Here is a 25,164-nt window from a genome sequence, read left to right on the forward strand (position 1 = left end):
ACGCACTAACTATTATCAATGACAAAAAACACGCGATTGGTGTTCTGCTCGACCTAAGTAAAGCCTATGACAGAGTTTTGCATAAAATCCTCCTACGAAAATTGTATGGTATCGGCGTCAGGGGAGCTGCCTACGAGTGGCTTTCCTCCTATCTTACGAATCGTTCACAAAGTGTAGAAATTGAGCATTATGACTCAAAAGCGGGCGAAATACTTACGGTACGGTCTGATAGGGTACGAGTAACTCATTCAATACCTCAAGGTAGCGTACTTGGCTGTGTATTATTTTTAATATACATCAATGACCTACCCAACGTAATAAACCACCCCACCACCTTATTCGCGGATGATATATCACTTGTTATATCGTGTAGAGATGATCATGACTTGAAAAATCAACTGGACACTGTGTTAACGGATATAACAACTTGGTTAGCTGACCACAATCTACAAGTTAACTTCACAAAAACAAAACTGTTAGAATTTAAGCCACATCAACGTAGTGCAATAAACATAAATTACTCTTTTGAGGGCACCCAGCTAGAGCTTGTGGACACTTTCCCTCTTTTAGGCATTACTATAGACACCACAATTAACTGGAGAGAACACATTAACAAAATAATGTCAAAACTAAATAGATTTATATATGCACTCCGTAAACTGAAAATGTGCACAAATACAAAAACTGCCACGTGCGCCTACTATGCGTACGCACACGCTTGGTTGTCGTACGGTATAGTGCTGTGGGGAAACAGCTCAGATTCTATTCATCTGTTTAGGTTACAAAAGCGGTGCGTTAGAATAATTTGCAATATAGGCATGGGAGATAGCTGTAAGGAATGTTTTATAGAACTAGGAATTCTAACTCTGCCATCAATTTATATCTTAGAGGCGAGCATGTTTGTTAAAGGAAATATGCATTTATTTCCGCAACATTCGCGACCAGAAAACTTACGTCCACGAAATAAATTGGAAAGACCAACCTCAAAGTTACAAATGGTACATAACGGCCCGTTTGCAATGTGCGTCAAAGTTTATAATAATTTACCAGCTAACCTAAAAAATGAAACTAGTCTACCCAAATTTAAAACCCAGTTAAAAACATATTTAATACAAAAGAACATCTATTCCACTGCAGAATTTTTCTCGGAAAACTGACAATTCGTTTTGTTATACTTTCATACCTAGTTTAATGAACACTATAATCTAAATGTATAATTCTAATTAATTTGAATGTTTTTCATGAACTATATTAAATATTGTAAGTCAATATTTTGACGCATATTTCACAATTAGACTTTTATATTTATACATTTTTGTAATTACTTATTAAACTTTTGATCAAATTAATATTATTTGCACCAAATTTTAATGTTATATGTTAATTTTTTTTTATTTTATTCAAGAATAGTAGTATCATGTAAATTATTAGATATAAGATATAGTTATAAGATTGCTATGCCCTAACAGGGTTCATGTTTGATCCAGAAATGAAATGTATGAGGAAAACTAAATGGACGTTGAAATTTATACAGAATATTTCTACAAAAAATAAATACAACTAGTGCTACAAATACCCAGCTGCAATAAAGTATGTATAGTTTGTCAAAGGACTGTCTCATTTCAAACATAGACAGAGATAATCACTATCTTTGTCTTACACTAGTACTAGCACCCAAAAGGAAAGGATGAGTATAGTTTTCCTGGTTCTTACTGACTGACAAATTGGTTTGGCCAACTATAATAGAAATTTTGCAAATTTTTTTTATTTAGCAGAAACAAATTTAATTTTCCTTCTTAAAGTTATTATATAACATACCCTTGCAACTTCATGCGTTCCATCAGCTGCCCGCTCCGGTCATGTATGGCCACCGTAGCATCGGTCCCTGTAGTCGCCAGCAGCGACCGGCCTTCGCCCTTCTGCCACGCGAAGTACAACTCGCCCAACCCATGGGGCTGCTCTATCGTGTATAATAGCTGAAAACAAGTTATATTTCATGAATTTCATGCATAGTTAATTTAATTACTTGAAATATAATACAAAGATATGTTCTACTGGTTCAACAGATTACATTTACACACATTATGGATAGGAATCTAGTGAATAATTAAGTAATAAGTTTTACAATCGAACTGTGAATCGAATCGAATACTAACCTTTGGGGCCGTCATTTTTATACCCCTTAAAGATATATAGTAACTTAGTTCAATTCATAATGTGAATAAATAAACAACTTCTATTTTAAGAAACTTGGAATGTTTGGACCAAACTTAACAACTGTCAAACGGTCATTGTTGTAGCCATCCGCTGCTAGGCAACGATGACCCCAGCGACTTCGTCCGAGGTCAAGAGTTCATAAAAAATGAAAAACACAATTCATTTTGCTTTTAATGTAATAGTTTGAATCTGAATACATTATTTTAAACTAAACAATAAAAATTCACTATATTTAATATTAGAAACTAAAAGATGTAAGACATGGCAAGTAGCATTTTTAAGCATAACTCAAACAAATCATCGAATCTGCCACGATGACAGCCATATGACAGCAGTGACACTATGGTGACACTTGACAGTTTGAATGCGTAGGTGTAGTATAATAGGAACTTTATTTGCGTGTTATAGTATTATTTTAAAGTGAAATGAACTATATTTAAGCCGTCCAATGTTCAATATGCAATGGCAAAACAGATTTTGAGTAACCAGTAGTTACGTAAAATAGCATTTGTAATTTATTTCATGCCTATTTTGAAAAACTATTTTCTAATTTAATAATTTCGGCATTAAGCTGAGTAGAACCGTCGACTTTAAAAATGACTACAAAATTAAGATGTCTTCTTTTAGAGAAGGTAAAACGATACTGCTTTTGTGGGTTAACCATATTTTTTAGCCTAAAAGTTACAATGTTATTATAGAATTATCGCACATGTGAGACAGTAAATGCCTAAATACTATTTACATTATTAATTCACTAAAGTTAAACAAAATGTTTTTAGTTCACAGAGAGACTTAACAAGAACTTGATGTCAAGAAATGTTAAAAATATGCAGGTAACATACAGACATAACGAAAACAATTTCCTTGTAAAACTACCAATCCAAGAAGCAACAGCTGCTGAACTGACTGATGATAAATACACGTTCAACAAATCTGAATACATACAACTGTATGTCAGACGAGATGATTTTATTCAGTCCATAATTGAAGGAATAATATCTAAAGACATACAACATGATACCAAGCCAAAGAAAGTAGTTTTAGATTTCAGCTCTCCAAATATCGCAAAACCATTCCATGTTGGACACCTAAGATCCACTATCATTGGGAATTTCATTGCAAACATCAATAAATACTACAACAATGATGTCACGAGAATAAACTACCTGGGTGACTGGGGCACGCAATTTGGTTTACTTCAGTATGGCCTCAAAGCAAGGCAACTAAACTTAGATGATATTAAAGATAAGCCAATAGAGAAATTGTATGAAGCTTATGTGCATGCTAATAAATTAGCTTCCACGGATGACAATGTGCGGGAAGAGGCTAGACGTTACTTCACTAACATTGAACAAGGACAGGAAGACTTGGGTAATTGGAAGAAAATTAGGAAAGTCACAGTTCAAGAATTAGAAAAAGTCTATCAAAGGTTGGGTATACAATTTGATAACTATCTCTGGGAATCTGACTATAATGCCAAGGCTATTAAAGGCATAATGGAAACTTTGGAAAGACTGAATATTCTACATACTGATGATGAAGGCAAAAAGGTTGCCACAGTAAATAATAAGAATGTAACTGTATTAAAAAGTGACAATTCAACACTATACATGTCCAGAGACATTGCAGGGCTTCTACACCGATACATCAAATACAATTTCAATGAAATGTTGTACATAGTAGACAACGCACAGACAGATCATTTTGCGACACTATTTGAGATAGTGAAACAAGTTAATAGTGACCTAGTAAATGGTTGCAAGCATATAAAGTTTGGCAGAATTAAGGGAATGAGCACTAGATCAGGCAATGTGGTATTCTTAAGTAACATTCTAGACGAAGCTAAGAACAAGATGTATGAACAACAAAAGGAATCAAAAAGTAATTGATTGCACTCAGACAAATTTATATGTAAATAATTGTTTTTTTTTTCAATTACTACATTAAAGTTTCTTTTTCAGACACAAGGACTGCAGCGTTGAATGATGAAACATGTGACATCCTCGGTACTACAGCAGTAGTTATCAATGACTTGAAACAAAAAAGACTGAGAGACTATACTTTCGATTGGGACAAAGCCCTACAGAGTGAAGGAGACAGCGGTATCAAACTGCAATACCTTCACTGTCGACTTTGGAGCTTGGAACAAAACTGCGGTATAGTGATACCAGAGACATGCGAGCCGCGTCTCATATCCGAGCAAGTAATAGGCGATGTTGTGGCAGAGCTGGCGAAATTCGAAACCGTTCTAAATAGGTCGTATACGGAATATGAGGCGTGTGTCATAGTTAACTACCTGTTTCGCTTGGCGCGACATGTAAATAGAATGTTTAACGAGCTGAAAGTGAGGAACGTTGACGCCGACGTGGCTGCGCAAAGGCTTCTCGTTTTTCATTCTGCGCGATTAGTTGTTAAGACTGGCTTGGAGATTCTTGGGATCAGACCATTACATGAAATGTAGCTGTGATTTGTATTGCAAGTAGTAATTAGGATATTTATTAAGTGAAAGTTATTAAAAACTATAAAAAATATATTAGGCATTTTATATTACTTCTTTGGATATCAAAAACCTTATAGAATAAGTACCTATTTAACTTTATAATTTCTGTGTTTGATTGATAATAAAAGAAAACTGTTGAATAACTTTGTTTATTAAATAATTTTATCTTATATTGTTTTGTTTCCCGCGCAAGCGCAACGCGCTAAAAACGAACGAATGAAGACGTATAGATGGTAGAAGCAGTAGAAGGTAAACCATAGACAATTTTTTTAATAGTCTGTAAATCCAATTCCGTCAGTAGAAAAAGCGGCAAATTTAAAAAATGTAGGCGTAAGGTTTATCGTCTTATAGGACCTTTTAATTTCGCGTTTTTTTCTACTGACGAAGTTGTTTAACAGACTATAGTTTGGCCCAGTACCGTCTCATTTCAAACAAAGGTAGAGAGAATCATACTGTCTTTGTCTTACTCTAGTACTAGCAGTCTAGCACCCAAAAGAAAGCGATGAGTATAATTTTCCTAATTGCGGGCATTTTTCTCTGTCACTCTAATTACACTTTCATTAGAGTAAAAGAGAAAGATCCCCGCAATTTGCGAATTTCTGTTTTTGCGGTAGCCCCAAGTAGCCCCCCTGGTTCTTACTGACTGGCTAGTTGTTTGCCAGACTATAGTAATAGTGTAGACATCAGCAATAGTCATATTTAAAAAGTTGTAACACGCGTACCACTTTTAGATTATTATGGGACGTTTCATACTTTTCGATATAAGTAGTCATTTATAAACAACTTGTACTTTTTCCTTCAGATCGTTAAATTCGATCCATTTTTTCTAGGACACGATATATAGTCTGTTCGGAATAAATTATACGAATTATTTAAGTGAATAACCTTGTTACCTATTAGTTTATTTGCTCGATTACTAATTTTGTATTTATTACCATTTAAAAACCATTTAATGTTCTACTCGAGTGAGAGATTTGAGATATAGTGTGTCAAAGGACTGTTCCATTTCAAACATAGACAGAGATTCATACTATCTTTGTCTTACAGTAGTACTAGCACCCAAAAGAAAAGGATGAGTATAGTTTTTTTGGTTCGTATTTACTGACAAGATTTTGTTGACCAGCTATAGATTGAGACCATTTGTGATTCCTGTGCCAAAAAAAAAACAATTGTCTGTGGTAACCTCTAGACAAGTAGACACGTCGTATTGATGATGACCACTCCCAATATGGCGGGAACTTTTAAAAGGTCTTACCTTGCTCATCAAATAACAACTTTTGGAATACGTAGAGGTAAACCGTAGCCCACACATATTACTTTAAATTAAAATAATATATGTTATGTTAATAAAAACAATATTTTTAACATTTTCTTTAACCTTTCTCAAATTTTTAAGTTTTATATCTTCGTATTTCTTCGGGAAACTTCGGATTTGGACGCGGTGACGTCAGAATAATCGGACCGATCCTGCGTCAAATCTTCACTTCCGGCAGTCACGTGGTACACATTAGCCAATCACAGCGCGTATTCGCTTTGTAGGCCGACATTTTCTGACAAGCGTAGAAAAAGTTTTCATCAACAGCCGCCATTTTGCGCTGGAGAGACTGAGAAGAATTTCGGAATTTGTCGTGTAAATTTTCTGTTTTTTCTTACATCATTTTATCATAAACTATACCATTCCGTGCATTTTAAAGTGTTAAGTGAAATCGTGTTGTTGGATCGCTAAAATAAGTTCTATAAAGTGGCAAAAATCTGGTGATATTGTTTTCATTCATTGTGCTAGTTCCGACGGAAGATGGTGAGAGGGTCTGTGTAGCTCTTCGATTCGGAGCTTTGTAATGGCGAATACTTAGTGAGAATTTGTAATATGTGCCTTCAATGGTGCGAAGGACATCGAACGATCGGGATGTGGGTGAATTACATTATAATGGATGACAAATCGCTTTAAAATGTTATTTCTTGAAAATATAAGACATAAAAGTGTTCTTTGAATCGGCGGGCCGAATATTGACGACGGCTTACGTTTAGTAAACAGAGCCATGGCCGATCATCATGTGGATGAACCGCCGAATAAGCGGGCTAAAATGATCCGGGACCCTTTCCAGGGTCCCTCGGACGCCGCAGGTGAGTACTTTAATGTTTTTAATCAGTTTTACGAGGGTTGAAATACACTTCTGTCATGAAAATCTTGCCGTGAATTTTGACATTTTGTCTGCGATCTTGTTAGCGCCTCGCAGCGTAAGTTGCGTCGTATTTATCGTTCTACGGTTTATAAAGCGAAGAATTGCGTTGCTTTAATTATACTAATAGTATCTTATTTTATTGCAACAGCAATTTTGTTATATTTTGGACTTGAGACATGTAAATGTTTGCACCCTTACAATATAGGGAAAAATTGAATTAATAAAATTCAGTGCAGTTCGTAGCCAATTCAATGATATAAGACGAATCTAAATAAAGCTTTTCACGATATATAATAACTAAAGGATCACTGAATCGACTACTCCAGTGTTTTTATTTATTTTTCAAGATACATGTTTTTCTAATTCAAACTTTTTATTGTGATACTTATAGAAAAATATGTTTTTGTATGAGAAACTAACTATAATTCACTTACTTGTAGCCTTCTGTATATGAGGAAATAATAGTTATTGCTATTAAATTTCATAACATTGAAATTTTTGATTGACCTACATAATTGTGTATTAAGTTACTTTCATGAGGTACAGTGTGTATCTGCCTAAATTTTCAATATTTTTAGAAACATTACTTAAAAGCAAAATGATTTTAACGCTTATTTTATCACATAACCTTGGATAAACATGCTGTCAACTTGGATTGTTTAGCAAACTATCTAACATAGTTTTTTATTTATTTACATCCAAAAGTAAAATTTGTTGCTAGTAAACATTTTAGGAAGTGTAATTTACCAAATCTTTATAATTTTTAGGTTTTTTTTTATTTGTATACCTATCTTAAAAATGTTTTTATACAAAATAAATACTTATAATACAAATGATACATGTGTACAAATTTATGACATGTGCCCAATGAAGTGAAGATGAAAATTTAAAGTTAAACCTTGTTTCTGTCATCACAAATATTCATTATTTGTGCCATTCTCAACCAAAAGGGTACTTATTGTCAATAAGGTGCAATTTCCACAAAGTTTCAATTAAAAGTCAACCTTATCAACAACTGACAATGTGGTACCTTTTAGTTGAAAACATCACATATAGATGTTTGTCTCTTAAACAAGTACATAATAACAGTAAAAATTGTAATTTAATCAGAATCTAGTTAATTGAGATCATACTTCAATAATTTTCATAGTGAAATTATTTTAATGGTCCAACTTTACTTGACATAAACAAGTACTTTCTCAGACTGGAAGTGATGTGTGATTTTATTTAATTATATTAAAATGGTAGCTTTCCACATGTCATGAAATGATTAGATTATTTAACAAATTGTATGAGGAAAGTATGTTGAGTAAGCTGTTATCTTTTCCTTTCTTCTTTAATAAAATATAATTGATACATTTTAATATCTGATGTTTCTATTATAATATCTGGTGTTTAGATTAATAAAAAAAAAAATTATTGATGTATAAGATCCGCTGTGGGCCTGTTGTCAATCAAATTTAAATTATTAACTAAAAGTTTGAAAAAAAAGCAATTTGGACTGCTTGCTTGTTTTAGTAGGGTACAAAATGTTTATTATGGTTCAAATTTCCAACATTCCCAATTATTTTATTATAATTTGGAGCCTGTCGTTTCCCACTGCTGAGCAAGGCCTCCCCCCAATTTCTCCACGAATCTCTGTCTTGTGCTATGTCTGGCCTCTCCTTAAAAAAGGAGTCCGTAATTCCCAATATCTTCTTCTTCAACCTAGCGTTTCCCGGCCTAGTGCCAGGGTCCGCTTTTCTGCTTAGTCTTCTCCACTTTGCCCGGTCTTCGGCATCCTCAGGACCTCATGTGTGACATTGTTCTTTTCCATGTCCGTTATCACAACGTCCGGCCAGTGCTTCTTAAATATCATAATTCCCAATATTATTGAAAATATATTATAATATCAAATTCAGAGGTTGACCAACTTTTAAAGAATCAAATATCTAATTTAAAATGAATATGTACATAGTTAACTTCTGCTCATCTGCTGTCCTAGATAAAAATATGATTTTTACATCAATAAATTCTAAAGCTCGGGCCAAATTAAGTTTATTCCACAATCTTCACATTCAATGTCAAAAATCATAATGCTTTTTTCCTTTTCCTTAGTTTCTATGCCTGATTACTGACACAGATTATTGTACAGAATTTGATTTGACAATAAATTTGAGACAAGTCCTTAAAAAGATGTACCTACAAAACAAAAGAATACCTACCTATGCCATAATATTACTTCAAAGCTATAAACTCTGCTAGCTGAAGCATTCTTTGTCAAAGTAATGATAGCGGCTAAAAGATACAAAACCAAGGAGAATAATTTTAGTCTCAGTAATCCCAATATGCTATCACTGAGATCAACTAAACATTAATATCTACATATAAAAACTCACAAATGCGCGTTTTCCCAGAGATAAAACCTAGCTAGATCAATTTTTCGCCCCCGAAAACCCCCCATACAGCAAATATCATCGAAATCATTAGAGCCATTCCCGAGATCCCCGAAATATATATACATATGAATAAATAAATAAATATACAAGAATTGCTCGTTTAAAGTTATAAGATAAAACTATACCCAATTGGACCAATCAATCAAAATAATAAAATGATTAACATAAAAATATAATCTTTTCGTAACTGGATTTAGTTTAGAAGGCAGTGTTAATTGTTATAGTATATTTTTTAACCTAGTTTGATAACCCCCAAATAGCAATCGACTGGGGGCCCCTCAAAATAATGAATACAGAATCTAGCTCCCCCTCTTCTGTGCAATTTTTACTGAGGGTCAATTTATAAGTATTTTTTATACGAAATTGCCGCGCAACTGACTGCTTTGCGCGGCAATTTGACAGACTTAGGTCTGTGAAGACGTGCTCAGCAAGCTAACTACGCGCAGCCGCCATGTCACGGCTGAGGCAAGTTACACAAATCATGCTGCTTCTCGAATTCTGCTTGGCAATTTCTTCACCTAAGGAGACTTTTTTGTGGACCTGTCTATTTATAGACATTAGGGTCTCTATTGTTTCCCAAAAAGTTTTAAGTCGTAATGTATTGTTAATTGTTTGCCCGCATTTTCATTAGTCATAATACATTTGGTACAGAAACGCGTCACTTTTCAGGATTCCCATAAAATAAACCTAACCTAACCTATCTATAGGATAACCTTTCGAAAATCCTGAAAAGTTAACCGTTTCAGTTTTATGACTAAAGATAAATATCTGGGAGACCGAGCTTTGTTCGGAAAACATATTAGATTAGATATGAAAAACAATACATTATGACTTAAAACTTTATGGGAAACAAAGGTACCACTAGACATTAGAATCTAAAGTTTAGATAATTTATAATAGGTAGTATGCTGATATTTTGTTGCGAACGAACGTGTGACAGGGGTCTGTCACACGTTCGTTCTCTAAGCGCCACTTGCACCATCCCTCTAACCCGAGGTTAAGCGGTTAAACCGTTAACCCAGCGTCAAATTGTACTGGTAACCATGGTAACTCCAGGTTTAACCGGTTAACCCCGGGCTAGTGGAATGGTGCAAGTGGGCCTTATTCACTTAATCAATAACCATAATGAGATATACAACTTTCGACCTCATTCCAGATGGGTTTTCTAACCTTGACATGTTCGACCTCGAGAACAACCTCCCAGACGAGCTCATGGGGGGCTCGTGGGGCGAACAGACCGGCGTGCCGGGCCCCAAGCCCCCCGCGCAGGGCCCAGGGCCCGGGGGGCAGATGGCCCCGCAGCAGCTCAACGGAGACGATCCCACTGCTGCAATGCAGCGGCAAGTTCACAATCACCTTATACAACAAGTGAGTATCTGGAGCTGATGGCGCTTAGGGTCGGTTGGACCAAACTGTTCGTATCGTTAATGAGTTCAGTATTGAAAGTTTCATAGTAAAGCGCCGGAGCGCGCCGGCTGACGTTGATCATTCTGTCAAATGTGGTTGGTGCAACTGGCTCTCAGTCGCAAAACTACAGACATATGATCATAATTTAGAAGTCCGTCCAGATCTGACAAATATTAAGGAACCAATCCTTTAGCAAATAGTTCGCGAATTCGTCAAAATTCAAATCTGGACGCACCTTAAAATTAACTTCGAGTATTTTTATTTTGTACGTGGTTGCAACGTGGCCGGCGGGGCGGCGAGCGGCAAATTAGGGCCGTTCATAGAATTTGCTCGAGTGCAACGTATGAATGACGTTGATTTGCCGCTTGTCGCTCCGCCGATCCCGTGAGTCCAAACCGCGGCCTACCCTTTGATCGTTAAACACTGACAGCGCGTATACTTTAAATCATACCTTCATTTATATCAAAATTTGTACTAATCGTATTTTCTCGTGTGCTGGTTTTTTCACAGGGCAAGGCTGGCTTAGTCGGCCACAACAACCCGCTTGGATTGGGTAGTTTAGGCAGCAAGAGTCCAAATTTACAGTCTCCCCCCAACGTTTCCGTGTCGAAGGACATGATGGGTGGCATGCACCCGCAACTAATGCCAAATACAAGTCATCCAAATCAACTACATTCGAACATGCCGATGAACTCTATTCAAGGTAAGTATTTTGATTTTTAGGGTTCCGTACCCAAAGGGTAAAAACAGGACCCTATTACTAAGACTCCGCTGTCCGTCCGTCCGTCCGTCTGTCACCAGGCTGTATCTCACGAACCGTGATAGCTAGACAGTTGAAATTTTCACAGATGATGTATTTCTGTTGCCGCTATAACAACAAATACTAAAAACAGAATAAAATAAAGATTTAAGTGGGGCTCCCATACAACAAACGTGATTTTTGACCGAAGTTAAGCAACTTCGGGCGGGGTCAGTACTTGGATGGGTGACCGTTTTTTTGCTTGTTGTGCTCTATTTTTTGTTGATGGTGCGAAACCCTCCGTGCGCGAGTCCGACTCGCACTTGGCCGGTTTTTTTAGTGTGAGCAAAACCCTCTTTCTAATTAGAATTATGCACACACATAATTCTCAATATCATAATTCCCAACAGCACACTGTTCGGCATAACTTTCCATACGAACTTAAAACTTCGGCGGGGCTGTAGCGTGGCGTGAGCACGGCGCGAACAAAGCGGGGCGCGATCACGCTCTCGATCAGCTTGCTGCACGCTCACTGGGAGAGGCGGGGGTGCGCGGTGTGCCGGCGGGGGGACAAGATGCGCGCTGTGTCCAACGCGCGACTAAAGACTACGTCACACAGGCGCGTTTTACGGTCGGGGCGTGAGCGGGGCGCGCCGCTTTTACATATAAAACGCTCACGCACCGCTCACGCGCCGCCTGGAAAACGCACCCGTGTGACGGAACCTTAACTGGCCGTAAAGCCTCGTCTCCATATCGCGCGGCAAACCATCGAACATTGACTCGCGCGGCTGCCGCGCGAGCCAATGTTCGATAGCTTGCCGCGCGATATGGAGACGGGGCTTAACGCCCTTTGACAGATGTTGCTGCTTAGCAAAACTTGTACATGCATCACATTGATCATTATCATCTAAAAATGTAATAAAAAAATCTAATGTAATTTTTGACATTTTTAGGTGGCATGGTGACAAATGTAGGAGGCAATATGATAGTGACTAATAGTAATATGACCGGTGCTGGGATGCTCGGGAGCGGCATCATCAACAACGTCAACAAACAGCTCCCGCTCATGGGCAATAATCATCACGGGCCGCAGCACCATCCGCACGCACAGGTATGTTGAATACTCTATCTAGTGCGTCTACATCTGGCGTACGCGCCGTTCGCCAACTTACCGCGAAGATTTATAAATCCGAGGACCACTAAACGAACCAGGGTTCGAAATTATCCAGATAATTATAGTCTTTGATAATTATCCGATAAATATCGCGATAATTATCCGATAAATATCTGATATTTATCCCAGGTATGGATGGTGCTATATTTATTTTCTTTGAATTCTTTGATAGTAAAATAAAAATTGCAGCGTTTTTATATTTTAGGATTTAAATTTTAGGTTATTATCAAGTCGATAATTATCTGGCATAAAAATCACGATAATTATCAAGATATAGTCCGTAGATTGAAAGCTGGCCCCGAACGGCTAATCCTTTGTCTATTGTGTTATGTAAAACTGCACGTGCCGCTACCTGCGAAAAAAGGGTAAGCCGACACTCAGTACCCGTAGTTCTTGGGTGGTCCCTGTCATACAAGAAATGGCAAATTATTTTTCCATTTGTTCATTTTGAATCTCATTGCAATTTCCATAGGAGTTGTAATTCAATAACCTGTTAGTGATTGAACCATTTTTTATGCAGGGAGTGGCACGTGCCGATTTACTTAACAATAACTATAGACAAAGGATAAGCCGTTCGGGGCCAGCTTGAAATCGACGGACTATAACTATCATTGATAATTATCCTTTCGAACCCTGAAACGAACGCTTGAAGGCCAGAGCACACTGGCTGCGTGTGCGTAAACGTGCATGTGTGCGTTCGCTAAATTGTTGCAGCCGTGCACGCACACGTCACGCAAGCGGTGTGCCGTTTCTCATAAGGATCTGTATATTACAACGGCCTCGATTCTAAATTCCGATCCGACGCCGACTGTCTTATAATTGTTTAAAAAAATGAATGGCGGTCGGAGTCAGCGTCGAGCGCGCGTTTCATAGCAGAGGCGTGACTGTAACATTTTGCAAACTTACGTTAGTTGTATTACCTAATTCGTTAAAATAACATTACCTTAGCCATTTTTCAATAACGTGTTTTCAGATCGTTTTTGCCCGCGATTAAAGGAATTTGCTATTTTATTGTGCTTTTTTTTTCTTCATTATATTTTCTCGTACGTAACAGGATAAATTTTAATTTGTAATTAAGTTTTTGGGAAAATATAGTCAAATTTACAATACAATTAGTATGGATATGATAAAGATGGTTGTACTTTTATCGTCAATCGTGTCATGCGTTTTGTTTCTCACTCGCACTTACATTCTTATTAAAAAGTTAGAATCACGATGATAAAAATAGGGAATATTACGCGAAACTCTGCGTAAGCGGCTCCACTTCCACAAACCGTCACAATCTAAAGGTTCCGTCACACAGGCGCTTTTCCGGCGGGGCGTGAGCGGGGCGCGCCGCTTTTACATATAAAACGCTCACCTTTAGTTACTCTATGGTTTTCGAAAGGCGCTAGTGCTGCACTCTGGCGGCAGAACATTCCAGTGATACCCCCTATTGAGAAGCTTTTCGGCAGAATGATTAATCTCGTTCGGTACCAGGCGATGGGCAACGGCCCGCTGGGCGGTCGCGTGAGCGCGCTGGCGCCGGCGATGCGCGGCGCGCTGCCGCACCACGCGCGCATGTCGGCGCCGAGCGGCGGGCACATCGCGCCCTACCACCCCGCGTACGGCGCGTCGCCCGGCGCGGCCGGCGTGCAGCCGCAGCGGCCGCAGGGGCTGCGCTTCGGCGCGCCCGAGCAGCAGCAGCAGGGCGGCCAGGCGCCGCAGGCCGTGCCGCCCGCGCCCAGCCCGCAGACCCCCGGCGCGCCCGCCGGCGGGCAGAGCCAGCCGCAGGTACCGACTCTACCCCACCCTACCCTAGTACCCGCTACCCACTACCTACCATCCACTACACGACAGGACACGAATATCATCTGGGGCCACAGACAATCCAACCTCTAGACATAGCATAGTCGCGCTACCCTCTCTGCCACACATACGGTAGCGTTACTCCATCTTCGAGTCAATCCCGTGCCGTGATTGGTCCGTGTCTTTGAACGGACCAATCACGACACGGGATTCGCTCACCTCGTCCCCCCGCACCCCCGTATTTTTGGCAGCATCGGTTTCATGAAGGAATTGGCCTAAGCTCAGTCTAGAGGTTGGATTGTCAGTGTCTGGGGCACCCAGTGCCCCCGCCAAGTCGAACAAATTATTACTTTTTGTCAATCAAAATTCAACCATATCACCGAGCGAGACGACCATAAGGAACTGGAGAAAATTGAAAGAGAGGGTCAAACCCAATAATTTTGTCTCAAATACACGAGATACCATGAATGATCCCGTAATCAAAACGAGATGCAATTCTGTTCAACTTTAAAGCTCTTTTTTTGTCATAGCCCTTTATTCAGGTGTAGTCAAAAATGACTAGATGGACGACTTACATACGTTTCCATTTTACCGTTATCGACAAAACAACGAGCACTGCGAGGAATAGTCAATAGAGACTAGACTAATTGATAACAGCTCTGTCCAACAGTCGACTTCTCAGCTGATCCCATCTATTTTTATTCATGTTTAAGAGCCCATAGCCCATCAACGTGCACACTAGCGCTACTGCTAAATAATCGTGATTTTTAGGGTTCCGTAGCCAAATGGCAAAAAACGGAACCCTTATAGATTCGTCATGTCTGTCTGTCTGTCTGTCCGTCTGTCCGTCTGTCTGTCCGTCCGTATGTCACAGCCACTTTTCTCCGAAACTATAAGAACTATACTGTTGAAACTTGGTAAGTAGATGTATTCTGTGAACCGCATTAAGATTTTCACACAAAAATAGAAAAAAAACAATAAATTTTTGGGGTTCCCCATACTTCGAACTGAAACTCAAAAAGTTTTTTTTCATCAAACCCATACGTGTGGGGTATCTATGGATAGGTCTTCAAAAATGATATTGAGGTTTCTAATATCATTTTTTTCTAAACTGAATAGTTTGCGCGAGAGACACTTCCAAAGTGGTAAAATGTGTGTCCCCCCCCCTGTAACTTCTAAAATAAGAGAATGATAAAACTAAAAAAAATATATGATGTACATTACCATGTAAACTTCCACCGAAAATTGGTTTGAACGAGATCTAGTAAGTAGTTTTTTTATACGTCATAAATCGCCTAAATACGGAACCCTTCATGGGCGAGTCCGACTCGCACTTGGCCGCTTTTTAAATTTTACGAAAGATATTTAAAAAAGGGGTCCGCTACGTACTGTATTAAAGTACCTTTTGAATACATCAAACTAGTTTTTATATTGCTGGATTCCCCGATCTATGAACTCATAACAAAAACGGCCGTTTAAACTTTGGATGTTTATTTAGCAGTGGCGCTAGTGTGTACGTTGATGGGTTCTTAATCGACCCTATCTCCATACTTCGACTATCAATTGTATTACAGGCCGCCACCCAAGGCGCGGCGCCGCCCGGTCCCGGCGGCCCCCAACAGGCGCCCTCGGGCTCCATCGCGGACCCGGAGAAGCGCAAGCTCATCCAGCAACAACTGGTGTTGTTGTTGCACGCGCACAAGTGCCAGCGGCGGGAGTCGCAGAACAACGGGGAGACCTGGCAGTGCACGCTGCCCCACTGCAAGACCATGAAGGGCGTGCTCAACCATATGATGTCCTGTCAAGTGAGTATCTTCGAATGTGGAAGACACATTTCATTACGCAAGACGAGGCGCGCGGTACAGTCGTACAGGTGCTCAAAACGCACACGCACTCTAGCGGCTTGGCAATAGACTCAATAGAGGCATGTTCAGATATTTGTGAGCGCGTTGGCCGCTTCGATATATCTGATGGCGACTGTACACCAACTAGCCACATATTCAGTACGCTAGTCCAGCAGATGTAGTTGTAGCATTGATATAGTATAAAGAACTGGATACCCAATCAGCCGCCAAAAATGGCCCCACAAAAGTGATGTCAAAACAGATCATGCATTACTTTTTCGTTTAGTCTTGTTTGAAACACTCAAATGTGAAGTTGTCAACAATTACGAAATGTGCCGTTAAAATATGTAAAAATAACAATGATAAAACAAGGAAAAAGGATGGAATGTATTTCTTTCGGTTAGTTCTTTGGATAGCATTACATAATTTATGTAATCTGGTGGTAATTTTATGGTTTTGAATAAATTAATTTGTTAGTACCAAAGAAGGGATGTCAAGGAACAAAATTCTATTGAGTCGATGTGAGGTCAATATTTTTTTATATTTTTAAATGGAATTCATAAGAAATAATATTATGTTTAAATTGAAGATTTCTAAGAAAACCTATGCGACGTGCAAAGTGGACTGCTATTTAATTATAGCAAGAGATAGGGGTGATGCAGTTTTAAACAAGGCAAAACGGCACTTGTGTGTTTGGCCCATTTCCCTGTTTCCGACATATACACCACCAATAAGGGCTTATATCGACTAACTGTAAATGCTAAACCTGTCGGAACACAATGACAACCACAGGATTTTTTTTATAAAGTATAGGTAGACTTTATAAGAAAAATCCAATCAGTATCTAAATGTCCCCGTGCACCCGTGCTATGAGTAAATGTAGATCTTAAATACACAGTTATTTAATAAGTAGAATTTATTTCAAGGAAATTAGTATTTAAAGACGTATACTTACGAATTAAAAATTTAATTTGTTTGAATTTGAACCACGAATTAATTTTATTTGAGCTCCCGATTAAATTAAATTTGTTTTATTTATTACTTCAATTTAAATATTTTCCTGTACAGTAATACATATTAAAGTGTACCAAAGTGACTCCATTCGTTCATTATTCTCGTATGACGTTGTTTGACGTAAATACGTTACGTTTAGTGCCATCGGACTAAATTTTTTAACAGTGTTGGTACTTATGTTTGCAAATTTGACACTTAATGCTTACGACATTAAGCTCTTTTCTGTACGAAACATTTATCTTGACTTAAAATTTACGTAAGCGTTTTTATCATCAATGCAAATGATGCGAAACGTCATTGGGATCCACATTTCTTGACGTTTTTGTTCTGCTTTGTGTGTCTATTTCTTTTATATTAAGTCAGTGAGTTGTAGGAATAATCTCCTTTTCTCAATGCAGATTAAGACTAATTTTAACCTGTAGTGTGTATACTACGCCTTACCCACACACGTGCATAGCTTAGTATATAATACAAATACAATTTATTGAGAAAAGTATAGTACAGCGGTCGCTCTTAAAGACTAAGAATTTATAAAGACAAGTGGTTTACAAATAATGGCTTGTACTTGTTATTTAAGACAGAGTAAACCTATGTTCAGTACGAACGAGTTCTCCTTTACGTCCCACCTCACATGGCGACCCTGCCAGGATATATTTTTTTTGTTAATCACTAGCTTTTGTAGCTTTAAACATTGTCTCACGCAAGAAAGAATTACATTCTAATTCAATGTTAAAGCAGGCATCATCATGTTTCTCTCTCTTTCACAGGCCGGCAAGAACTGCGCAGTGCCTCACTGCTCGTCGTCTCGACAAATCATAAACCACTGGAAACATTGCAATAAAAATGACTGCCCTGTCTGCCTGCCCCTCAAACAGGCGGATCGGTCTAGAAATAATACACAAATAAATGGTAAGTAAATTTAGTCTTTTGCTTAGTGTTGTGCATATACGTTGATGTCTTTTTGTAGTGTGTAAAGCACCATTGGTGGGTCGCGAGCGAATATTAAGTGGGGTCCTGAAACCACTAGGAAATCTGAGCGTTGCCAATAATATTTCATTTTAAGATGGTTAAGAGTTGGGTCCCAAAAATGGCAGTTTTTGTTAGGTGGGTCCGAGCCCAGTCAACTTCGGGAACTACTGGTGTAAGCAAAAAGTTTATTGTTAAACTGCAGAGCAGCAGAAAAAGTTATCATTTTATTTTAAGAATCTAGAGGTTCTAGGTGTAGGGTCTGTGCGGAAAGAGAAGAGTGGTAGAATGTATGGGCTGTCCTATATTTCACGACTTTCTCTTTCCGCACAGACTCTAGTAATTAAATCATATAAAGTCGACCGGTGGGCCGAAAGCCCGATGATGAGCTTTGTACCCGTCTAAAGGCCGAGTTTTGTGGGAGAGGCCCATCAAGACGTGAGTGCGGCCCGCATCCGAAATACTTTTGAACGCTTGTATTGCGTTGAATGCTTGTATTGAGTCGATATTCATTTCCAGCAGCAGCCTCGGCGCCGCACTCGGGCGTGGCGCCGCCCGGGGTGGGGGTGGGGGTGACGGGCGTGGCGCCGGCGCCGGCGGGGGTGGCGGGGGTGGCGCCGCCGCAGCCCGCGCCGGACATGAAGCGCGCGTACGAGGCGCTCGGCATCGCGTGCCCCACCAGCGTGGGCATGTTCCCGCGCGCGCGCCTGCCCGGCGTCGGCGTCGGCGTGCGCCCGCCGCTCACCGACGTGCAGCCCGGCCAGGGCATGCAGCCGCTCTTCCAGCACAACATGCCCGACTCCATGCAGCACCAGCAGCTGGTCAGTGCTCTACACACACACACACACTCTTATACAAGCTCTGTATATTTTGTACGGCGGCGACTTAAGACATCTTTTTTTGGTCGTAAGCTAGCTCATTTTCGATTAGCAATATATACCGAGCATCAATTACAGTGTTTCTCTCGCCTCAAGCAAATTAGAGCTTGTTTGGCTTGCTTTTTCTTCAAAACTTTTAGTAAAACACTTTGACGTCCTATTGTGAACCTTGTCGGAATGCACGAAGGTTGATATTGGGCTGTATCCGCGCGCGTCAATTGACTTCTATGGCGGAATAAGATAAAGTGCTCAGTTGTCTTAAAATACCCACCAGACAAACATTAAACCAATGCGATAGTTCCTGTGTATTAAAACATGATATAATTTCAGATGGGAGCCGGCACAATCCAACTCCCCGGTGGCCCCGTCACCGCCAATCCCGTCTCTGGCACGAAGGAGTGGCACCAGTCTATAACAGCCGATCTCAGAAACCATCTTGTTCATAAACTGTAAGTCCCCTCCAAAGTCGAGATAACTATATTCCAGATCTAATGAAATCATAGAAATGCAAGTCTATTTCTATCCAGCTGTGTCTATGATGCTATATTGTGTCGTCATCATTTCTTGCGCCAAAAGGCTCTTACTTTTAGAGTAAGACGGACTCCTGATCCTGGCAGGGTCGCCATGTAAGGGTGGCGGCCGGTTGATAGTAAAGCAAACAACCATTCTCGAATAAATGTGTTTATTTACTAAAGAATAATAGGTTACATAGGTTTGTTACTTGTGGGTTGCTTGTAGGTTCTGGTTTTAATAAAACCTATTTACATTGACATGAACATTTAGGCCTTGGTATCCAATGGCGCCGTACGTTGCGTCCAGCGTCATGGTATACGGAAAGACCAACATTTATACAGAACTTAACCCGGAAAGTCTTATGTTGTTGAGCATTAGAGTTTCCGGTCTGTGCTACATCTATTGTCAAGTAGCAGTACTGATAATTCCGATATTCGAGGCTAGATGTCCACTATGACAATAATAGTCTTTTTGGTACCAAAACTGATGTATGGAGTGAGCACTCTTGTCTTACTATATTTCTCTATATAGTTGAATTTGATGTGTACAATCAAATATTCACTAATTATCTCTCCACAGGGTGCAAGCTATCTTCCCAACGCCGGACCCCACAGCAATGTTAGATAAGAGAATGCACAACCTAGTAGCGTACGCGAGGAAGGTCGAAGGCGACATGTACGAGATGGCGAGCACGCGCTCCGAGTACTACCACCTGCTGGCCGAGAAGATATACAAGATACAGAAGGAGCTGGAGGAGAAGAGACAGAAGAGGAAGGAGCAGCAGCTGCAAGCGCAGCAGCAGGGGCTCCAGCAGCCCGGCATGCCTCCCGGGGGCAAGGTATGTGCTAATATCGACATGTACGAGATGGCGAGCACGCGCTCCGAGTACTACCACCTGCTGGCCGAGAAGATATACAAGATACAGAAGGAGCTGGAGAAGAGACAGAAGAGGAAGGAGCAGCAGCTGCAGGCGCAGCAGCAGGGGCTGCAGCAGCCCGGCATGCCTCCCGGGGGCAAGGTATGTGCTAATATCGACATGTACGAGATGGCGAGCACGCGCTCCGAGTACTACCACCTGCTGGCCGAGAAGATATACAAGATACAGAAGGAGCTGGAGAAGAGACAGAAGAGGAAGGAGCAGCAGCTGCAGGCGCAGCAGCAGGGGCTGCAGCAGCCCGGCATGCCTCCCGGGGGCAAGGTATGTGCTAATATCGACATGTACGAGATGGCGAGCACGCGCTCCGAGTACTACCACCTGCTGGCCGAGAAGATATACAAGATACAGAAGGAGCTGGAGAAGAGACAGAAGAGGAAGGAGCAGCAGCTGCAGGCGCAGCAGCAGGGGCTGCAGCAGCCCGGCATGCCTCCCGGGGGCAAGGTATGTGCTAATTTTTTATTTAATTAGAATTTTTCGAGTTCTATTCTTCTTCTTGTTAGGGGCTATATAAGGCTTCATAGCCTATGTATCACCGCGACCATCCCTGATCTATTGTGGTCGCCACCTACTTACAACTCTCGATTCAAACCTGCAACTTCAAACAGCTGCAGGATCTTTTTGATCTCGAGAGACTTTAACTCCTCCGGGCTCATTATGTATCTGCCCAGGATTAAGTGGTCTATTCTAGAGGAACCTAGGTTCCACTGCCCTAGGGTAGTGAGGAGACACTCTTCCTTTTGGGCAAACTCGGCTCTATTCGGCTCGGCATTGTTTCAATTATTAGGGTTTGGCACCACTTGACGTCCTTTTGCGTGCACGACCGCAGATAAGACGTGAATTTTGACAACTCTAAATAGCCGAAAGGGATACTATGATTTGTCCCTGAATAGGTGTCAAACTTCGGTTTTGTAGGAAGTGTTTTCCGTACGATAGTACTAGTACTGTTATTTATTCTGTGTCTAGAGTTAGTCCGTAGAGAAAATAATTCGTTTGGGAAATCACTACGGTCGTTTAACATTAGGGACCGGACAATAAATTGTAAATCCTTTTAGGTTGTCACGTCAAGTTTTTTTCATACGAGTCTGTTAACTTTGATTTTCGGTCGGGGTGAAAAACAAGAAAATCCAGGCGTATCGTATCGGGTCTTCGAATGTAAAGTGGCAAGATTTGTCCAGAGCAGTCGTGTAACCCCCTGGGTCGCTCCTCAGGTGATGGCCGGCGCGCGGCCCCCGGGCCCCGGCGGCTCGGGCCCGGCGCGCGCGGGCGCGCCGCTGGGCATGCGCATCCCGTCGCCCGGCATGGGCGGGCTGCTGGCGGGCGGCCGCATGAGCTTCCCCGCCGCGCCGCCCGGGCCCTCGCCCGGCCTGCCGCCCACGCCCAACGGCGCGCAGCCCGGCATGTCGCCCTTCCAGGCCATGGCCTCGCCCGCGCCGCCCGCCGCGCCCGCCGCGCAGTACGCGCCAACCAGCCAGACCAACGGGCCCGCCTCCGTGCAGGACCCCGCCCAGCAGCAGCAGCAGCAGATGCAGGCCGAACAGGCCAAGGTGAGCGCTCCTACACACATGTAAATACTTCCCGCTAAGTAGGCCCGTTTTACAAATTTCTATCTTTGAAAGTGTTTGGAAAATGTTAGTAACGAATATAATATTTTTTTCAAACATGCAATGAAATGTCGTCGCTCCGGGCGTTATATCAGGCATCGAAGTATCAGGTTTAGGGCGGAGCAACTCCAGAGAACTGTAAAGGAATTTCATACGAAATTGAAGGCCTAGGCCGGGAAGTAATTTTTTTTTAATTCTAATGTATACATGGGGTCTGTGTCCATGAACAGGCTAAACAGCCGAATTATATTTTTTTTTAATATTTTTAGTGAATGAATGGTTATCGGACCAAAACATGACCAAAATATCCGTGTTAGAGTCTGTGCGGAAAAAGAAGAGTCGTGGAATGTATTGGGCCCCATACATACACACAGACTCTAACGCCTATTATACACGAACGTACTGATATTAAGAATATGAATCTGTATGATTCAATGTGTTGATGAATTAATTTAAAATCTTGTCTATACGTAAGTCACTAGAGACCATAGACAATATTTAAAATCCTCTGCATTTATTTTATTTATTGAAATTGAGATTCTTATTACCAGGTTGCGTATAATGGCCCTAATAGGGTCTATTCGAACACTACACACGCGAAATACGGACGACTTCCGTAAAAAAAAAGTCATGGCAGGATTGGAAGGAAAATTAAAAAACTTTTGTCGTATAGCTATAGTGGTAGATATTTATAATTTGTTTTTTTGAGTGGTGATTTTTTTTATTTCATTGCATATGTTTGAGAAAAGCACTATACATGCTTAGCCGTGAAAAGGTCTTGCCGACTTCGTATCACTATCCGGCCTCCCTACGGTCGGCCGTCTATACCTACTCACCCGGCAAGCCCTTCTTTCCCGGCGTCTGCAGTAATGTACTATTGTATAGATGCGGCTGTCGGGCGGTCCGGCCGCCAGCCCCTTCATGAACCACGCGTTCGGGCGGGCGTCGCCGTCGCCGGGCGGGGGCGGGGCCGGGCCGGGCGCGCCCCCCCCGGCCACGCCCAGCACGCCGGCGCCGCCCGAGCCCGCGCCGGCGCCCTCGCCGCCGCCCGACCCGGCGCCCGACGTGCGCGTCAAGGAGGAGCCCGCCGACCCCGACGTCGGCGGGAAGAACATGCGCGACGAGCCCGCCGACCCCGCAGCCGTCCAGCCCCAGACCAATGACACCTTCGCCGCCGTCAAGCAGGAGATCAAGCAAGAGATTAAGACGGAGGTCAAAGAGGTCAGTGTTATGGTAGTCTAGACTAGACCACAAAACAGATACAGTACAGAAATCAATCTACATACAAAGTGCGCTCGAGCAACGCACACATAGACACTGCTCACAGACACGATATCTCGGACCGGTTGGGACCAGTGCGAGCGCGAGTGTCAACCGCTTGAGACACGCGTCTGTAAACTTTTTTGTGCAATTATGGAGAAACAAAAAAAAAGTTATTATAACTATTCAGTGGACGGTTGTTTAAATTCAACATTAAACGGTGAATTGTCGTTTTTTAAGCTACCAGTGGTTTCAGAGAGGTAAGTAGGTATCTGCTTGTATTTCAATGGTTCGTTTTAACGTTAAACAGAACAGTTAGGTAGGTAGGTAAGCACCCCGCCCCGGCCACTACCAGATACGAGTGCCACTACCACGATAGTTTTTTGTGCATAAATCATAGTTGACCCTAGAGCGACCGCCGAGCGTAGGTATGAAAAGTGAAGTACATACATGTGATTGACTTCTGTACTGTATCTATTTCGTGACTAGACGCTTCTTCTAAAGCAGGTCACTCACTTAATTGTAATATAAAACATTCTTCATGTCACATTTTGACGTGCCACTCTTAGTACGATATTAAATTGTGTATACTTGCATTTAGTAATAATTAAGATGACAAGAGTTAGAAAAAGTTGGGGTACTCCCATCAGATTTAATCAATTATTAACATTTTGATGCCACTTAGAAATGATAGTTACTTTACTACAGCGGAGTCCAGATGGGATGATCAAATCGACCGATTAGATCAGAAAAGAAATTGGCGTCGATCTCCAATTTAATCACCAATTCTAGTTTTGTGGCGATATTGGAGCGCTCTAAATAAAAAAGTGCCCCCAAAGGCGAATACTGGAGGCAGAAATTGGTATTCTTGCGTCCGCACCTCCATTTTATCGGTAATATTGGTCATAATCGGCGATTGAAATCAGTGAGCCCAATTGGCGTCCGCACGTCCTGATTTGACCGGACAATTTCATCAGATTGGCGAATAATCGTCCTCGTCTGGACACGCCTTACTAATTATACTGGTGGTATTAGTACTGACTGGCACCTTCTACATTTTTTTTTTAATTTCTTGTAATTATAACAACTTTCATTCTTTACTTTCTACATTATATACCTAATTATGTTCTCAATTTTTGCCTTTATGCTGAGCAAGATACAAATAAATTACGTCCTACCCAGGAGCCAGTGGAAGCCACGGGCAGCGTCGACCCGACAAGCGGCCCGAAGCGCATATTCGTGTTCAAACCCGAAGACCTACGCCAAGCGCTAATGCCGACGCTAGAGAAACTTTTCCGCCTCGACGAGTCCTCGCCCTTCCGGCAACCAGTGGACGCACTGGCCCTCGGCATCCCAGACTACTTTGACATCGTCACCAAGCCGATAGACCTGTCCACCATCAAGATGAAGCTGGATCGCGGCGAGTACAAGGACCCCTGGGAGTACGTCGACGACGTGTGGCTCATGTTCGATAACGCGTGGCTTTATAATAGGAAGAATTCGAGGGTCTACAGATATTGTACAAAGGTAAGTACTGTGTCTGTGTCTCGTTAACTGACAATGTTTAAGTACTTATTGTGACGAGAATAGCAGTTATTACAAAAATGTATCGCCTCTTTAGTCTTACGAGTTGCGGATACATAAGTAAACAAACTCCCTACAATTTTTTAAAAGCTCCTCTCTAGTTTCCTAGGAAAGAGGTGCC

At 41.2% G+C, this 25,164-nt stretch overlaps 3 protein-coding genes across 4 annotated transcripts in view; 2 read left to right on the forward strand and 1 right to left on the reverse strand.

Annotated features, from left to right (window-relative positions):
* Window positions 1–2,171, reverse strand: part of LOC134662709 (WD repeat-containing protein 19) — a 32,456-nt gene extending 30,285 nt beyond the window's left edge. Inside the window, exons 1-2 of the mRNA XM_063518980.1 lie at window positions 2,157–2,171; window positions 1,819–1,985 (exon numbers count right to left, since the gene is read on the reverse strand). Of these exons, the coding sequence (XP_063375050.1) occupies window positions 1,819–1,985; window positions 2,157–2,171 (182 nt within the window). The remainder of the gene's footprint in view (window positions 1–1,818; window positions 1,986–2,156) is intronic.
* Window positions 2,172–2,766: 595 nt separating this feature from the next.
* LOC134662581 (probable arginine--tRNA ligase, mitochondrial) lies at window positions 2,767–4,713 on the forward strand. 2 transcript variants are annotated; one of them, XM_063518853.1, is made up of 3 exons: window positions 2,767–2,849; window positions 2,997–4,098; window positions 4,179–4,713. In XM_063518853.1, the coding sequence occupies exons 1-3, from the start codon at window positions 2,814–2,816 to the stop codon at window positions 4,676–4,678; spliced, it is 1,638 nt and encodes a 545-aa protein (XP_063374923.1). In that variant the 5' UTR covers window positions 2,767–2,813; the 3' UTR covers window positions 4,679–4,713. The 2 variants fall into 2 exon arrangements, with proteins under 2 accessions (XP_063374923.1, XP_063374924.1); XM_063518854.1 differs by having other exon boundaries at window positions 2,773–2,849; window positions 3,004–4,098.
* Window positions 4,714–6,275: 1,562 nt separating this feature from the next.
* Window positions 6,276–25,164, forward strand: part of LOC134662710 (histone lysine acetyltransferase CREBBP-like) — a 40,475-nt gene continuing 21,586 nt past the window's right edge. Inside the window, exons 1-13 of the mRNA XM_063518982.1 lie at window positions 6,276–6,841; window positions 10,495–10,706; window positions 11,244–11,448; window positions 12,438–12,595; window positions 14,138–14,431; window positions 16,021–16,251; window positions 18,072–18,213; window positions 18,790–19,091; window positions 19,479–19,597; window positions 20,241–21,039; window positions 21,807–22,142; window positions 23,085–23,420; window positions 24,642–24,986. Coding sequence (XP_063375052.1) covers window positions 6,757–6,841; window positions 10,495–10,706; window positions 11,244–11,448; window positions 12,438–12,595; window positions 14,138–14,431; window positions 16,021–16,251; window positions 18,072–18,213; window positions 18,790–19,091; window positions 19,479–19,597; window positions 20,241–21,039; window positions 21,807–22,142; window positions 23,085–23,420; window positions 24,642–24,986 — 3,564 coding nt within the window. The 5' untranslated portion in view covers window positions 6,276–6,756. The remainder of the gene's footprint in view (window positions 6,842–10,494; window positions 10,707–11,243; window positions 11,449–12,437; window positions 12,596–14,137; window positions 14,432–16,020; window positions 16,252–18,071; window positions 18,214–18,789; window positions 19,092–19,478; window positions 19,598–20,240; window positions 21,040–21,806; window positions 22,143–23,084; window positions 23,421–24,641; window positions 24,987–25,164) is intronic.

Source organism: Cydia amplana, chromosome 3 (assembly GCF_948474715.1).
Source record: "Cydia amplana chromosome 3, ilCydAmpl1.1, whole genome shotgun sequence".
NCBI classification, from domain to species: Eukaryota; Metazoa; Arthropoda; class Insecta; order Lepidoptera; family Tortricidae; genus Cydia; species Cydia amplana.